The following is a 17,994-nucleotide window of genomic DNA, read 5'->3' as shown; positions in this document are numbered from 1 at the left end:
TTATTGATTCAGTCCAGGTTTTAATTTGATTATTACTTCAAGTCTTTTAACCGTTGGTGGTCTCTATAATGTCAGCATTATTTCCTTAGCAGTTGGTGGGAATAGAAATGGTTATATGAGCAGAAATAGCCTATGACTAGACTGGGAATATTCAGCTTACTTTATGTGATACTTTACATATGACTACATGACATGGGATGAGCTGACAAGTCATTTTCCAAGTGGCTCATGGGAAATGTAGTTGTACTGTACCTCTCCAGCAGGTTGTGAATGGCCTTGAACAGGAGGGTCCGGCATTCATATGACAGCCCACACTCCCATAGTCCCTCCTCAGCCACTGGAAGACAGGAAGAGAAGATGGATGGGTCAGCAACTGATGGATACAGTGAAGTCAACACATTTCATACCATAGAAATGGATTGAATAGAATGGGCCTGGAACCTCTAACCCTGGCAATTTGACTGGAAAACAGATGGGTACACTGGCAATGGCTGCCTGGCATGGTGATGCAATAATTTTCATGGTAATATAGAATGTTCATGACGCTAAGTGACGCTAACTGATTTGCTCATGCAATGGAAGGTATTTTTTGTCATGTCAGTTGAGTTGATTCAACAAATCTCAGCACAGATTGATAGGTACACTTCCTAATTTACTTCCTGCTTTACTCCTACGTTTAAAAAAATACAGGTTAAGAAAATGTAATCATCCATGCGGCAGGGTTTGAAAATAAACAAATTCATGGGACGAGCGCCATTGATAACTACTACTAGCGCTGTTACTAACTAGCAATGTTGGTTCCATGTTTGCAAAGAGTTATGGTATATTAGAATCCCCTTGTCTTAACATGTGCCATCTTGAACTACATTTCTTCCACAGAGAAAGATGAGGACTCATCTTTATATCTGTGCCATTAATGGGTCTGTGACAGCATGGGCATTGCCATTGAGGCTACAACCCCTGGAAATCCCCAACCAGTTGACTATGTTAACTACTTTAAAATGGCAGAAGCATGGTGGAAACTCTCAATGGCAATGTCCATGCTAAAACGGGTTATATCCATAATGAGTCCTCTATCTATCTCTATGCTTTGCTCCTATGGGAACACTCGCAATGGCCACCAGTCCACCCATTAACATTATGACTTGAATGGGGATGCCCGTTCTATTCATTTTATTTCTGTTCATACCCTCAAACACATTGCACAGACACACAGGAGACATTCTCTATTGACAGTAATGCATGCCAAAAGCAGAGGAGGCTTCTAGGAATACAGATGAATTTTACCCACAGACACAAGTATCTACATGTACTGTACACCCATCCACAGACTGACTCATCAGATGCCCTGAACCACAGTTACAGTATCTTCCATACAAGTTAAACCACTGTGGAGCACTGTGGAAGAACCTAGAAGTACACTTGCATCTGTGTGTGTGTGTGTGTGTGTGTGTGTGTGTGTGTGTGTGTGTGTGTGTGTGTGTGTGTGTGTGTGTGTGTGTGTGTGTGTGTGTGTGTGTGTGTGTGTGTGTGTGTGTGTGTGATCAATGTGCCTCTGTAAAGCTGTCAGGTCCACTGCACCAGCGCCACTGTCAACCCGTGTGCAGCTGTCAGCTCCAGTTAACCAGCGCTGGGAGAGACAGTGTGCTGCAGAGTGTGTGTATGTGTCTGTGTGTGTTTGTTTGTATGTGTGTGTCTGTAGGCCAGAGGCCACGCAGGGAGGCAGGAGAGGAGAGACAAGGAGAGGAGAGGCGGGCAGCACCACGCACAGATGCCAGCCCTGACAGCCCAGCAGCGCTCAGGAGAGTCGCCAGGGCGACAGCGCTTAGTTCCAGTTCTTGCCATGTCAGCAGCCAGCTTAAATGTGACTTGTGTGGAGTAGTGGATGGATCCTACTGGTTCCCCCGTTCTTCCTTCTTCCCAGAATAGGAACGGCTACTGATAGCTCTAGTGTTTTTTGTTCTCTGCCTTACCTGGAGGGCAATTGGCAGGGATGGGAGGCTTGTGAGTGGGTGTTGTGTTTACTTACAGGGTGGCGGCAAACAAAAAGCACAGGGCGGGTACACGGGGGAAGGGAGCGATGGGTGGGGGGAGGGAAAAAGCGACAGAGCACAGAGGAGGGGTGGAGGGCACATGGAGGATGATATTTATTTTTTCTTTGGGGGTTGTGTTTTCTTGCTTTTTTGATATTTCCCTCCCTTTTTTCACACTGGAGTGAATGAAATTTCCTTACTCGCCAGAATTCCCGGGTAACCATGGCAACACTGGCTGTGAGAACACAGCTCCCCGGTATTCAATTCCACCGCCACCCCCCCTCTCTCTTCCTCTCTCCTTCTATCCTCTCCTTCTTCATCTGTTCTATTGCTTCCAACACCCCCACCCCCTTTCCTCCCTGTCTCTCCCTCCCCTCCTCCCTCCCTCCCTCGTTCATTCCCGATCCAGGGCTCAAACAGGAAGCTTAGCTCCAGCCAGCTATTCTACAGGGAAGAGTGCTCCATGAGCGGAATGCCAACTCTCCAGAAAATCCAGCTCATTAGCTCGCCCCTTTCTCTCTCCAATCCCTTTTTTTCTCTCTCCAATCCCCCCACAATGCCAATTCACCGCCAGTCGTCTTCATCTATCTATCTACCCTACCACTTCCCCCTCTCCCTCCACTCCTTTCCCCCTTCTCTCCGCCTCTCTCACATTCACTCAACCCACCACCTCCACGGAGCACGCCCAGGTTCTCAACCCCTCTTCACCCAGGTTTGAGTCACCCTGCCTGGGGAAATTCTCTCTCCTGCCCAGCCACATCCAGCCACAGCCACACAATGAGCTCCCTACCTCTGGGAGCCACCCGTAAGGAAACTGAACTGATGTGATCAACTCGTTGGCTATGTATTTCTGACTGGTTTAGATTAAAACACTGACAACAGCAAAACATCGCTCCTCAGAGTGCAGGTATCAACTGATGCTATTCCCGAGATTACAACTTGTAAAAGAAAAATCTGGAATTCCTTTCGCCACTCCCCGAGCCTCGTGAATGTCATTACAGCTATTGTTTACATTGCAGTCACCGAGGAGCTCGAGCTGCAACTTATCGAGCCTCCAACACAAGGTGTGACTATTTCTGTCTTGTGCACACACACACACATACACTCACAAGCGCACACACACACACACACGCATACACACTCGCAAACACACACACACACACACACACACACACAGGTAGAAACTGGAGTGTGAAATCTGATCTGAGATATTTAACTATTAAAATCCTTCCTGGTAACAGTGGGCTTATGTTTGACAAACATCTGCAGAGTAGCAACAAGTCCCCGCCATGGTATGTGATTGCTGTGATTGAAGAGTTGAAATGTGTGGAACAGTGAGGTGAAATGTATAGATCCTTATCTAGATGAGTGTTACAGTATATCTGGTCCTCTCCTCTCAGCAGGGCCTCAGCAGGGCCTCGTCAGGCTCCTGGGAAGTGGAGGGAGCACCACCTCAAAACGTCAGCTGTGGATGATAACCGTCAACGTTGTCAGGGTGGCCGCATAGTTTAGTTTCACTTCTCCATTTCAGTGTGCGTGCAGCTCTCAGATGTGTGACTCTCAGATGACACAGATAAGGAGAATGAGAGAGAAAAGGGAGGAAGCATGTTTGGTGTTTCTGTATGCTCAAGAACTGAACTGAGTGAAAGTGTGAGTACCTGTTTAGCTTGTGTGTGATCACTCTCACTTTGTTTGTTGTGTAGCAGCATTTGTATCATGTTGTGCGAACTTGTCTGTGTGCCTGGGCTCATTTGTGTTGTGTGGATTTGTGTGGGCTGCATGTGTGTGTGCATCTATCCGTGCATGCAGGTGTGTGTACGCGTATCAGTGTGTGCTGTGTAGGGAATGAGCGCTGCTTTAGTGCGTGATGGCTTCATTCCCAGTGCAAACACGTGTTAATTTCACATGTCCCGCTCCCCTCGCCACAATGCTGCTCTGCTGCCCCCCCTCAATCTCTCAATCAATCACTCTTTTCTCCCTTCCCCTCTACCATTACATCTATATAAACTGAACCTTCGCCTTACTCAGATTGACAGATGCTACAACAGCCCTATCTATGCCTTACTTTGTGAGACTGCTTAATGCTCCTTAACTGTTATATTGTATACTACATTTCATATTATTTTGTATGCCTATGTATGCTGCAATTCAGCTTTAAGCTGCAAATGTGTACAATTCAAAATAAACCTTAATTCCACCCACTGTCTCTTCCTATTTCTCTACCTCTTCTTCACTCTGTCCCTCTGTCCTCAATCTCCCCCTATATCGTCCTCTCCCCCCTCCTTGCCTGGTCCAGCCTGTCTGACTGCATTAGCTGAACACCACCACGAGAGGGAGTGTCCACTGTCCACAGACAAAGATGCTATTGATCCAGGCTACACAGAGAGAGAGAGAGAGAGAGAGAGAGAGAGAGAGAGAGAGAGAGAGAGAGAGAGAGAGAGAGAGAGAGAGAGAGAGAGAGAGAGAGAGAGAGAGAGAGAGAGAGAGAGAGAGAGAGAGAGAGAGAATGGCATTCTATACCATAAAAAGGAACGTAAAATTCGACATACCAATTAGGATCTGGCTAAAAATACTTGAATCAATTATAGAACCCATTGCCCTTTATGGTTGTGAGGTCTGCGGTCCGCTCACCAACCAAGAATTCACAAAATGGGACAAACACCAAATTGAGACTGCGTGCAGAATTCTGCAAAAATATCGTCTGTGTACAACGTAGAACACCAAATAATGCATGCAGAGCAGAATTAGGCCGATAATCGCTAATTATCAAAATCCAGAAAAGAGCCATTAAATTCTACAACCACCTAAAAGGAAGCGATTCCCAAACCTTCCATAACAAAGCCAACACCTACAGAGAGATGAACCTGGAGAAGAGTACCCTAAGCAAGCTGGTCCTGGGGCTCTGTTCACAAACACAAACACACAGCATCACAATTAGACCCAACCAAATCATGAGAAAAGAAAAAGATAAATACTTGACACATTGGAAAGAATTAACAAAAAACAAACTGGAATGATATTTGGCCCTAAACAGAGAGTACACAGCAGAAAACCTGAAGGAAAGCTTTGACTATGTACAGACTCAGTGAGCATAGCCTTGCTATTGAGAAAGGAAGACCTGGCTAGGAAGACCTGGCTCTCCAGAGAAGACAGGCTATGCGCACACTACCCACAAAATCAGGTGGAAACTGAGCTGCACTTCCTAACCTCCTGCCCAATGTATGACCATATTAGAGACACATATTTCCCTCAGATTACACAGATCCACAAAGAATTCGAAAACAAACCCGATTTTGATCAATTCCCATATCTACTGGGTGAAATACCGCGGTGTGCCATCACAGCAGCAAGATTTGTGAACTGTTGCCACAAGAACATTTTTACATTTCATTTTTATTGTTTATTTCACTTTTGTATATTATCTACCTCACTTGCTTTGGCAATGTTAACATATGTTTCCCATGCCAATAAAGCCCCTTGAATTCAATTGAGAAAGAGAGAGAGAGAGTGTGTGAGAGAGCAAGAGAGAGAGAGAGAGAGAGAGAGAGAGAGAGAGAGAGAGAGAGAGAGAGAGAGAGAGAGAGAGAGAGAGAGAGAGAGAGAGAGAGAGAGAGAGAGAGTACAGTATTAGGTGGACTCTCTCGCTCACAAATTTTTCTTGGATCAGTAGAGCCAGCGGGCCTAGTGTCTGGCGGTGTGTCTGTCTATCTCTCTGGCTGTGTGTGTGTGTGCGCATGTGACACACAGTAGCTTTATTAATGACCTGTCGGACACTACTGTATGTCTAAACAGATGCAGAAGAGAGGGGAGGAGAGAGAGAGAGAGAGAAAGAGAGAGAGAGAGAGAGAGAGAGAGATAGAGAGAGAGACAGACAGAGAGAGAGAGAGAGAGACAGAGAGAGAGAGAGAGACAGAGAGAGAGAGAGACAGAGAGAGAGAGAGAGAGAGAGAGAGAGAGAGAGAGAGAGAGAGAGAGAGAGAGAGAGAGAGAGAGAGACAGAGAGAGAGAGAGAGAGAGAGAGAGAGAGAGAGAGAGAGAGAGAGAGAGAGAGAGAGGCTCATCTCATAGGCATGGCGTGTCAGTGTCAGTGTGGGACCCCTCATTTACTAATGGGCCTACAACGCCATTAGAGCAGATCACCAGTGAGGGTAATGGGGCAGTACACACGGTGTGTGTGTTAGGGCTGGCACAATTACCATATAACCATGTAACTGACGGTTATGGATGAAGACCGTCATGAAATAAAATAACCGTCATAACCGCAAAAACATTTTTTAAAGAACATTTGACTGAAGACGGGACAGCCAGGCATTCAGGTAGTGTGGACTCTTAACAAAGTGATGAAACTTTGTTGCTCCTTGCTGAAACAAGCAAGATGTTGTAGCTAATGAGTCTCCCCTGCAGCAGCAGCACACATACAAATAGAATGAATAGAACGGGCTTGGAACCTCTAACCCTGGCAATTTGACTGGTAAACTAATGATTAGTGCTATTAGTGATGGGTAGTCCGCGAACGATTCATTATTTTTTAACGACTATTTTTTACTGACTCGACAGTCATGATACATTTTTCTGAGTGACTCTGCTGAGGCCCTGCTGAGAGGAGAGAACCAGAGACAGTGATTTTTCAGAGTAAATTTTTGTTGTTCGTGTGACTTGCTGGCTGCAATTAATTCTACATCAGTATTAACACGCGCTCCTTCGGTGACTCTGGAGACGTCCCCAGACCAACAACTGACCTGACATACAGTATACAGTGCATTTGGAAAGTACTCAGATCCCTTGATTCTGTCCACATTTTGTTACGTTACAGTCTTATTCTAAAATGGATTACATAATTTTTTCCCCATATCAATCTACACATAATAACACATAATGATAAAACGAAACCAGATTTTTTTTTTTTTTTTGCAAATGTATTAAAAATAAAAAACAGAAATACCTTAATGACATACAGTGGGAAGAAAATGTATGTGAACCCTTTGGAATTACCTGGATTTCTGCATACATTTGTCATAAAATTTGATCTGATCTTCACCTTAGTCACAACAATAGACAAACACAGTGTGCTTAAACTAATAACACACAAATTATTGTATTTTTCTTGTCTATATTGAATACATAATTTAAACATTCACAGTGTAGGTTGGAAAGAGTATGTGAACCCCTAGGCTAATGACTTCTCCAATGCGATTGGAGATGAGATTGGAGATGTTGGTTAGAGCTGCCCAGCCCTTATAAAAAACACTCACAAAATTTGAGTTTGCTATTCACAAGAAGCATTGCCTGATGTGAACCATGCCTCGATCAAAATAGATCTCAGAAGACCTAAGATTAAGAATTGTTGAATTGCATAAAGCTAAAAAGGGTTACAAAAGTATCTCTAAAAGCCTTGATGTTCATCAGTCCACTGTAAGACAAGTTGTCTATAAATGGAGAAAGTTTAGCACTGTTGCTACTCTCCCTAGGAGTGTCCATCCTGCAAAGATGACTGCAAGAGCACAGTGCAGAATGCTCAATTTATTTCACCTTTATTTAACCACGTAGACCAGTTGAGAACAAGTTCTCACTTACAACTGCGAATTGGTCAAGATAAAGCAAAGCAGTGCAACAAAAACAACAACAAAGAGTTACAGATATACAAATGTACAGCCAATAACACAATAGAAAAATCTATGTACAGTGTGTGCAAATGTAGAAGATTAGGGAGGTAAGGCAATAAATAGGCCATAGAGGCGAAAAAAATACAATTTAGCATTAACACTGGAGTGATAGATGTGCAGATGATGATGTGCAGATAGAGATACTGGGGTGCAAAAGAGCAAGAGGATAAGTAACAAAATGGGGATGAGGTATTTGGGTGTGCTGTTTACAGATTGGCTGTGTACAGGAACAGTGATCGGTAAGCTGCTCTGACAGCTGATGCTTAAAGTTAGAGAGGGAGATAGAAGACTCCACCTTCAATGATTTTTGCAATTTGTTCCAGTCATTGGCAGCAGAGAACTGTAAGGAAAGGCGGCCAAAGGAAGTGTTGGCTTTGGGGATGACCAGTGAGATATACCGGCTGAAGCGCGTGCTACGGGTGTTGCTATGGTGACCAGTGAGCTGAGATAAGGCGGGGCTTTACCTAGCAAAGACTTTTAGATGACCTGGAGCCAGTGGGTTTGGCGACGAATATGTAGTGAGGGTCAGCCAACGAGAGCATACAGGTCGCAGTGGTGGGTATTATATGGGGCTTTGGTGATAAAACGGATGGCACTGTGATAGACTACATCCAGTTTGCTGAGTAGAGTGTTGGAGGCTATTTTGTAAATGACATCGCCAAAGTCAAGGATCGGTAGGATAGTCAGTTTTACGAGGGTATGTTTGGCAGCATGAGTGAAGGAGGCTTTGTTGCGAAATAGGAAGCCGATTCTAGATTTAATTTTGGATTAGAGATGCTTAATGTGAGTCTGGAAAGAGAGTTTACAGTCTAACCAAACACCTAGGTATTTGTAGTTGTCCACATATTCTAAGTCAGAACCGTCCAGAGTAGTGATGCTAGTCAGGCGGGCGGGTGCGGGCAGCGATCGGTTGAAGAGCATGCACTTAGTTTTACTAGCATTTAAAAGCAGTTGGAGGCCACGGAAGGAGTGTTGTATGGCATTGAAGCTCGTTTGGAGGTTTGTTAGCACAGTGTCCAAAGAAGGGCCAGATGTATACAGAATGGTGTCGTCTGCGTAGAGATGGATCAAAAAATCACCAGCAGCAAGAGCGAAATCATTGATATATACAGAGAAAAGAGTTGGCCCGAGAATTGAACCCTGTGGCACCACCAAAGAGACTGCCAGAGGTCCGAACAACAGGCCCTCCGATTTAACACACTGAACTCTATCTGAGAAGTAGTTGGTGAACCAGGCGAGGCAGTCATTTGAGAAGCAAAGGCTATTGAGTCTGCCGATAAGAATGCGGTGATTGACAGAGTCGAAAGCCTGGCCAGGTCGATGAAGACAGCTGCACAGTACTGTCTTTTATCGATGGCGGTTATGATATCGTTTAGGACCTTGAGCGTGGCTGAGGTGCACCCATGACCAGCTCGGAAACCAGATTGCATCGTGGAGAAGGTACGGTGGGATTCGAAATGTTCGGTGATCTGTTTGTTAACTTGGCTTTCAAAGATTTTAGAAAGGCAGGGCAGGATGGATATAGGTCTATAACAGTTTGGGTCTAGAGTGTCTCCCCCTTTCAAGAGGGGGATGACCGCGGCAGCTTTCCAGTCTTTGGGGATCTCAGACGATACGAAAGAGAGGTTGAATAGGCTAATAATAGGTGTTGCAACAATTTCGGCGGATAATTTTAGAAAGAGAGGGTCCAGATTGGCTAGCCCAGCTGATTTGTAGGGATCCAGATTTTGCCATTCTTTCAGAACATCAGGTGTCTGGATTTGGGTGAAGGAGAAGCGGGGGGGGGGGGGGGGGGGGGGGGGGCTTGGGAAAGCTGCTGCAGGGGGTGCCGAGATGTTGGCCAGGGTAGGGGTAGCCAGGTGGAAACCATGGCCAGCCGTAGAAAAATGCTTATTGAAATGATCGATTATCGTAGATTTATCGGTGGTGACAGTGTTTCCTATCCTCAGTGCAGGGCAGCTGGGAGGAGGTGCTCTTATTCTCCATGAACTTTACAGTGTCCTAAAAAAATTGGAATTAGTGCTACAGGATGCAAATTTCTGTTTGAAAAAGCTAGCCTTAGCTTTCCTAACTGACTGAGTATATTGGTTCGTGACTTCCCTGAAAAGTTGCATATCGCGGGGGCTATTCGATGCTAATGCAGAACGCCACAGGATGTTTTTGTGCTGGTCAAGGGCAGTCAAGTCTGGGGTGAACCAAGGGCTAAATCTGTTCTTAGTTCTACATTTTTTGAATGGGGCATGCTTATTTAAGATGGTGAGGAAAGCACTTTAAAAGAGCAGCCAGGCATCCTCTACTGACTGGATGAGGTCAGTATACTTCCAGGATACCTGGGCCAGGTCGATTAAAAAGGCCTGCTCGCTGAAGTGTTTTAGGGAGCGTTTGACAGTGATGAGGGGTGGTCGTTTGACAGCAGACCCATTACGCACGCAGGCAATGAGCCAGTGATTGCTTAGATCCCTTTTTGAAGACAGCAGAGGTGTATTTAGAGGGCAAGTTGGTCAGGATGATATCTAAGAGGGTGCCCATGGTTACGGATTTAGGGTTGTACCTGGTAGGTTCCTTGATAATTTGTGTGAGAGGAATAGATTCAAGGCATAATGTACAGACAAGGGTATGGTAGGATGTGAGAACAGTGGAGGTAAACCTAGGCATTGAGTGACGATGAGAGAGGTTTTGTCTCCAGAGGCACCATTTAAGCCAGGTGAGGTCACCGCATGTGTGGGGGGTGGAACAAACGGGCTAGCTAAGGCATATTGAGCAGGGCTGGAGGCTCTACAGTGAAATAAGACAATATTCACTAACCAAAACAGCAATAGACAAGGCATATTGACATTAGGGAGAGGCATGTGTAGCCGAGTGATCATAGGGTCCCGTGAGTAGCTAGGTGAGCTGGAGACACCGCGATTCAGACAGCTAGCGGGCCGGGGCAAGCAGGCTAGCAGATGGGCCTCCAGGGACGTCGCAACGGAAGAGCCTGTTGAAACTCCCTCGGACAGTTACGTCGGCAGACCAGTCGTGATGGATCGACGGGGCTCCGTGTTGGCAGTAAAGGGTCCGGACCAATTGGCAAAAGAGGTATTGTAGCCCAAGAATTGGCTAAGGGACCTCTTCGGCTAGCCAGGAGATGGGCCCAGCTTGAGGCAAGCTCCAGGCTAACTGGTGCTTGCTTCGGGACACAGACGTTAGCCAGGAGTAGCGACTCGGGTAGCAGCTAGCTAACTGCGATGATCCGGTGTAAAGGTTCAGAGCTTGCGGTAGGCTTTCGGAGATGTGGTAGAGAAAAAGCAGTCCGATAAGCTCTGGGTTGATATCACGCTGTGCAGACTGGCAGGAATTGACCAGGCTGAGGCTGGCTGATGTCCGACTTAACGGTGATGACCGCTAGCAGTGGCTAACTGACTACTAGCTAGTAGCTAGTCAGCTGGCTAGCTTATGATGGGGGTTTCCGGTTCTGAAGTATAAAAAATAGCAGATCCTTACCACATTGGGTAAGGCAGGTTGCAGGAGAGTATGTTCAGTCCGTATATGGAAATTGAGATAAAAAATATTTTAAATATATACAAAGAAAACGATATATACACGGGACGGGACAAGACAAAACAGACGTCCGACTGCTACGCCATCTTGGTTGGAGGTAAAGAAGAATGAGGTTAAGAAGAATCCTAGAGTGTCAGCTAAAGACTTACAGAAATCTCTGGAACATGCTAACATCTCTGTTGATGGGACTACGATACGTAAAACAAGAATGGTGTTCATGGAAGGAAACCACAGAAGAAGCCACTGCTGTCCAAACAAAACTACAGTGCTGCACGTCTGAAGTTCGCAAAAGATCACCTGGACATTCTGTCGACAGATTAAACTAAAGTTGAGTTGTATGGAAGGAACACGCAACACTATGTGTGTAGAAAAAAAGGCACAGCACACCAACATCAAAACCTCATCCCAACTGTAAAGTATGGTGGAGGGAGCATCATGGTTTGGAGCTGCTTTGCTGCCTCATGGCCTGGACAGCTTGCTATCATCGACGGGAAAATGAATTACCAAGTTTATCAAGACATTTTGTAGGAGAATGTAAGGCTATCTGTTCGCCAATTGAAGCTCAACAGAAGTTGGGTGATGCAACAGGACAACGACTCAAAACACAGAAGTAAATGAACAACAGAATGGTGTCAACACTGGAGTGGCCCAGTCAGAGTCCTGACCTCAATCTGATTTTAAATGCTCTGGCATGACCTCGAGAGCGGTTCACACCAGATATCCTAAGAATATTGCTGAACTGAAAGAAGATGAATGGTCCAAAATTCCTCCTGACCGTTGTGCAGGTCTGATCTGCAGTTATAGAAAACATTTGGTTGAGTTTATTGCTGCCAAAGAAGGGTTAACCAGTTATTAAATCCAAGAGTTCACATACTTTTTCCACCCTACACTGTGAATGTTTACACGGTGTATTCAATAAAGATATGAAAACGTATAATTGTTTGTGTGTTATTAGTTTCAGCAGGCTGTGGTTGTCTATTGTTGTGATTTAGATGAAGGTCAGATCAAATTTCATGACCAATTTATGGAGAAATCCAGGTAATTCCAAAGGGTTCACATACTTTTTCTTGCTGCTGTAAGTATTCAGATCCTTTGCTATGAGACTCGAAATTGAGCTCAGGTGCATCCTGTTTCCATTGAACATCCTTGAGATGTTTCTACAACTTGACATGATTTGGAAAGGCACACACCTGTCTATATAAGATCCCACACTTGACAGTGCATGTCAGAGCAAAAATAAAGCCATGAGGTCGAAGGAATTGTCCATAGAGCTCAAAGACAGGATTGTGTCGAGGCATAGATCTGGGGAAGGGAAGCAAAACATTTCTGCAGCATTGAAGATCCCCAAGAACACAGTGGCCTCCACCATTCTTAAATGGAAGAAGTTTGGAACCACCAAGACTCTTCCTAGAGCTGACCGCCCGGCCAAACTGAGCAATCGGGGGAGAAGGGCCATGGTCAGGGGGGTGACCAAGAACCCGATGGTCACTCTGACAGAGCTTCAGAGTTCCTCTGTGGAGATAGGAGAACCTTCCAGAAGGATAACCATCTCTGCAGCACTCCACCAATCAGGCCTTTATGGTAGAGTGGCCAGACGGAAGTCACTACAGCCAAGACAAGGCAGGAGTGTCTCTGAATGTCCTTGAGTGGCCCAGCCAGAGCCCGGACTTAAACCCGAACGAACATCTCTGGAGAAACCTGAAAATAGACTCTCAACTTCATTGGCTGATCCCTCCTGGTGACCTTGTTGGAGTCATGTCCAACCTGGTCATCAGGAGGGATTAGCCAATCGTGAAGAAGAAAATTGACTACTTCAAACTGGAGATGGCCTCAATGGCGCTGCCCATGCTGTCACAGATGCTATAATGGCACAGATACAAAGATGACTCCTCTATCTAGCTCTATGGGCATTACTGACTCATATTAATGAAAAGTGAGTTGTAAGATTCGTTCTTTTGACTTAACAAGTCGAAAATATCAAAAAAAGATCCAAACTTCCCATTACTAAGTGCTATGTGGAATCCTTGGGATGTCCATACTCTAATCCCTTACCCTAACCCTAACCCTAACCCTAACCCTAACCCTAACCTTAACCCTTACAATTTCAACTTCAATGGGGTAGGGACATCCCAAGGATATCCGATAGCAAGTTGTAACATCTGCTTCCTACTCACACCCTCAAACACCTAGAATTCTAATCACCTGTTCACACACCTGTATGTCATTATCATTATTTAGTTCAGTTCCCCCATCCCATCACTGTGAGGTATTGTTTGTTTTGTGACACAAGTCTTTCAGAGCGCTGTTTTTCCCGTGACTTACGCCTCCTGCGTATGATAGTTTTTGCCTGCCTCACTAATGATGCCTTTTTGCCTATTTCTTGCCTGTACTTTAGCCTATCGGATTTCCTGTTATCTACCTATTGCCTGATCTCCCGGACTACGTTACTAGCCTTTTCCCTGCCTGTACTGTTGCCTTTGGACCCTCTGTGTATGACCTTCTGCCTGCCCCTGGACCCAGCTACCTGCCTCCTCCTGTGGTCCTTTACAATAAACACCTGCTGGGCCCTGCGCTTGAAACCAACTCTCTGTCTCTCCTCGTGTTCATTACACAAGGACAGTAAACTCATGGGTACACTCGCAATAGCTGCCTGTTATTGTGATGCAAGATTTTCTATGGTAATGTAGAATGTTCCTTCAAATGATAACAGCTGTTGCTCATGTAATGCAATATATAGTATATTTTGTAATGTCAGTTGAGTTGAATCAACAAATCACAGGCCATATTGATGGGTACACTTCTTGCTATTACTTTGTGCTTTTACTTCCAGCTATTAGTCCAGGTCGAAAATATACAGGTTAAGACAACGTCATCACAAATCTGGGACCAGCGCTGTTGCTAACTATCAGCGGCGTTGCTAACTAGCATAGCTGGTCCCCTTGTTGCAAAGAGTTATGGGATATTAGAATCTTGTTAACTTAAACTTTGTCAGCTTCAACCTAGCTTTCAGTCTAGGTTGAAGATAACAAAGGTTAAGACAAGAGGATTCTTGTATCCCATAACTCTCTGCAAAAATTTGGAAGAATTCTAAACTAAGGGACCAGAGATGCTTGTTAGCGCTGGTCCCATGAATCTGTTTATTTTCAAAAGCATCCACATAGAATCATATGTAGCAACCTGGGTATCTTCAACCTAGCTTTTAGTTCCTGCTTTGCTCATCTGGGCACGCTCGCAATGGCCACCAGTCCAACCATTATGCCATCATTGACTTTAATGGGGATGCCCGTTTTATTCATAAAATTTCTATGGCAGAACATGCAGTCAGGAGCGGAGGAGAAAATGTGCGTCTTTTGTATTACATACACATATACAGTACCAGTCAAGTTTGGACACACCTACTCATTCAAGGGTTTTTCTTTATTTTTACTGTTTTCTACATTGTAGAATAAAAGTGAAAACATCAAAACTATGAAATAACACACATGGAATCATGTAGTAACCAAAGAAGTGTTAAACAAATCAAAATATATTTTATTTGAGATTCTTCAAAGTAGCCACCCTTTGCCTTGACAGCTTTGCACACTCTTGGCATTCTCTCAACCAGCTTCACCTGGAATGCTTTTCCAACAGTCTTGAAGGAGTTCCCACATATGCTGAACACTCCAGCCAAACCCTGCCCTAAGCCGGCCTACCCTGGGCCAATTGTGCGCCGCCCTATGGGACTCCCGATCATGGCTGGTTGTGATACAGCCCGCGATCGAACCAGGGTCTGTACTTACACCTTTAGCACTGAGATGCAGTGCCTTAGACCGCTGCACCACTCGGGAGTTCAAAAGTTTTGATGTCATCACTATTATTTTACAATGTAGAAAATAGTAAAAATAAAGAAAAACCCTTGAATGAGTCCAAACTTTTGACTGGTAATGGATATATATTGTGCTATTCGAACCGTATATATTGTGCTATTCGAATGGTTATTACGGTGACTGTGGTCATTTGGCTGGCCGTGGTCATTTGGCTGGCCGTCATGCAAAATTCCATGACCATCACAACCCAAGTGTGTACATGTGTGTGTGTGTGGGGGGGGGGGGAATCCACCATCCCACATTTAAGCAGACAATGCACACTGGCAGGTGTGTAATGTTCCCTCTTCCCATCGCTGGGATAAAGACCCATGCTGGGGTTTTGACTTCACAGAGAAGTTGTAGCACAGAATGTTCTCTTATCTCATTGGATGCTCAAAATCTGGTTGGGTTGTTGCACAATCTTCTGAACTTTAAAGGATGTTAGGCTCTGACCATGTGTGACCACTGAGACTCCGTTCAAAATGAATGAATCAAGCAGATAACATTAACCTGAGTAGGATCTCTCGTCTATGGATAGATATGATATTTCATCCACCCGTCATGTCTATTTGAGACTGTACTGACTAACTTGTCAGTGTTAAATGAGGATCCGTGGTTTTAAATTCCAAAGTCGCAAACCGTGTTGGAACAGTCTGTTGTAATGAGTCCATACATAACAGCTTTGCAGGATAACACAGGTACTGTTGGAGCGAACACAAATGTATGCGGTGACTGTATATCCCTTTGGCAGTGGCCCTGTGTCACTGGCTACACTATAGCCCAGTGATGTAACAAGCACCAGACAACCACTTATAAAGGAGACCGAGCGCAAAGCAAAGCTGGCCAAAGAACAGAGACTGAGGGAGAGGAGAAGAGGTGAAGAGAAGAAGAGAGGAACTCCCTCTCCTTTCCTCTCGTCTCCACTCCGGTGTGTGATCCACCAGCTCTTCAACACTGAGCTCAACAGCAGCGAGGCTTAAACCAGCAAACAATTGAGTGCAGAGCAAACAGAGCGCTGCTCCCCTGACAGAGAGAGGGAGAAAAAGCAGTGGCTGCTGGCACATGCCCAGGAGCGCTGACGATGACAACGTCACTTAGATCTGTCTGACCTCCAAAATACACCACTTTTTAATTTCCAACAGGAATTAACTGGGGATTTAAGTTCTCCCCCAGCGCCTCGGCGAATGAAGATATCTCTCTTTAGCTTGGACGCAGCCCCCTTTAAACACCAATGCATTTGTTTCAGGTGGCAGTTTGGCATATTAATGCCGCATATTGGGGCGGCAGGTAGCCTAGTGGTTAGAGCGTTGGACTAGTGACCGAAAGGTTGAAAGATTGAATCCAGAGCTGATAAGGTAAAGATCTGTCGTTCTGCCCTTGAACAAGGCAAGTAACCCACTGTTCCTAGATCGTCATTGAAAATAAGAATTTGTTCTTAACTGTCTTGCCTAGTTAAATAAAGAAAAATAATAAATTGGACTCGATCTGTGAGGAGATGAAGGGCAGTCTGATGGTGGTCCAGATGACTGGGGTGGCCGACACTTTGCCTACAGCCCCTCACCTGTCACAGGGTTCAAGACAGGGGGTCAGGGTTCAAGACAGGGGGTCAGGGTGTCACAGGGTCCTCCCCCCACTAGCAACCCCTCAACTCCCCACTACACACACACCCTCCACCCCTCTGTCTCTGACATCACTACAGACACATGTCTAGCTGCAACAGCACAGCCTTACCAGCACAAGCTGTCCTCTCGTACCATCTCTCCCTCTCTCACTCTTTTTTTCTGTCTTTCTTTCTCTCCCCCTCTCCCTCTTTTCTCTCGCCACAGAAACAGGCAAGCAGCAGCTCCTCCGAGCATCTGTTCTTTCTGGCTCATCCCTCAGTTGTTGCTGCGGCTGCAGCTTTTCTCACTAGCATTGTGCAACAACTGCCTCTCTCTGCCCTTCTTTCCTTCTCTCTCTCTCTTACACTCCCTCTTTCTCTCTTCCTCCTCCTCGGGCCCCAGGACCGCAACCACCCACTGCTGCCTGGCTAGCATGAAAGGTTGTCATAACGTTTCTGACACTCCACAATGCTACCCGACGGCAGTGTAAAAAACAAAAACATCCCTCTCCCATGTTTTTAGTTTGGTGTCGCAGTTCTAAAAGAGATCCTGATTCCTAATGGGGGTTTTCCTGGAATGGGATAACACACAGCTATGCTGTCATTTCCCAAACAGTTATTGCGCTGTTGAGGCTAGCTAAATAGTTTTTATTATAAACAACATAGTTTTGATAGAAATCATTCAGATCGTTTTATGGTTCCGAAACAGTGTAGCCGTAGGGAGATGACTTAAGGGGGTTCCAGAGGGGCGACTGCCTGACGTGGAGCTGCAGAGAAGGGATCGCTCCATTCTGCCAATACAAGGGCTGTCTCATCTGTCAGGCCTGACCCACAGTCAAGACCTTTCACAGGGAAATACCTCTCTCGCCTCTCGCTCTCTCCCTCAATTTCAATTCAATTTAAGGGCTTTATTGGCATGGGAAACATATGTTAACATTCCCAAAGCAAGTGAATAGATAATAAACAAAAGTGAAATAAACAATACAAATGTACGGTAAACATTACACAAAAGTTCTAAATTAATAAAGACATTTCAAATGTCATATTATGTGCAAATAGTTAAAGTACAAAACCGAAAATAAATAAACATAAATATGGGTTGAATTTACAATGGTGTTTGTCTTCACTGGTTGCCCTTTTCTTGTGGCAACAGGTCACAAATCTTGCTGCTGTGATGGCACACTGGTATTTCACCCAGTAGATATGAGAGTTGATCAAAATCGGGTTTGTTTTCAAATTCTTTGTGGATCTGTGTAATCTGAGGGAAATATGTGTCTCTAATATGGTCATACATTTGGCAGGAGGTTAGGAAG

General features: G+C 45.1%; 1 protein-coding gene across 1 annotated transcript in view; it reads right to left on the bottom strand.

The window, feature by feature from the left end:
• Positions 1-17,994, bottom strand: part of LOC120021248 (mediator of RNA polymerase II transcription subunit 13-like) — a 112,692-nt gene that overhangs the window by 46,414 nt on the left and 48,284 nt on the right. The window contains exon 3 of the mRNA XM_038964917.1: positions 253-337. Coding sequence (XP_038820845.1) covers positions 253-337 — 85 coding nt within the window. The remainder of the gene's footprint in view (positions 1-252; positions 338-17,994) is intronic.

Source organism: Salvelinus namaycush, chromosome 26 (assembly GCF_016432855.1).
Source record: "Salvelinus namaycush isolate Seneca chromosome 26, SaNama_1.0, whole genome shotgun sequence".
NCBI lineage: Eukaryota > Metazoa > Chordata > Actinopteri > Salmoniformes > Salmonidae > Salvelinus > Salvelinus namaycush.
This window is presented reverse-complemented; position numbering and strand designations above follow the sequence as displayed.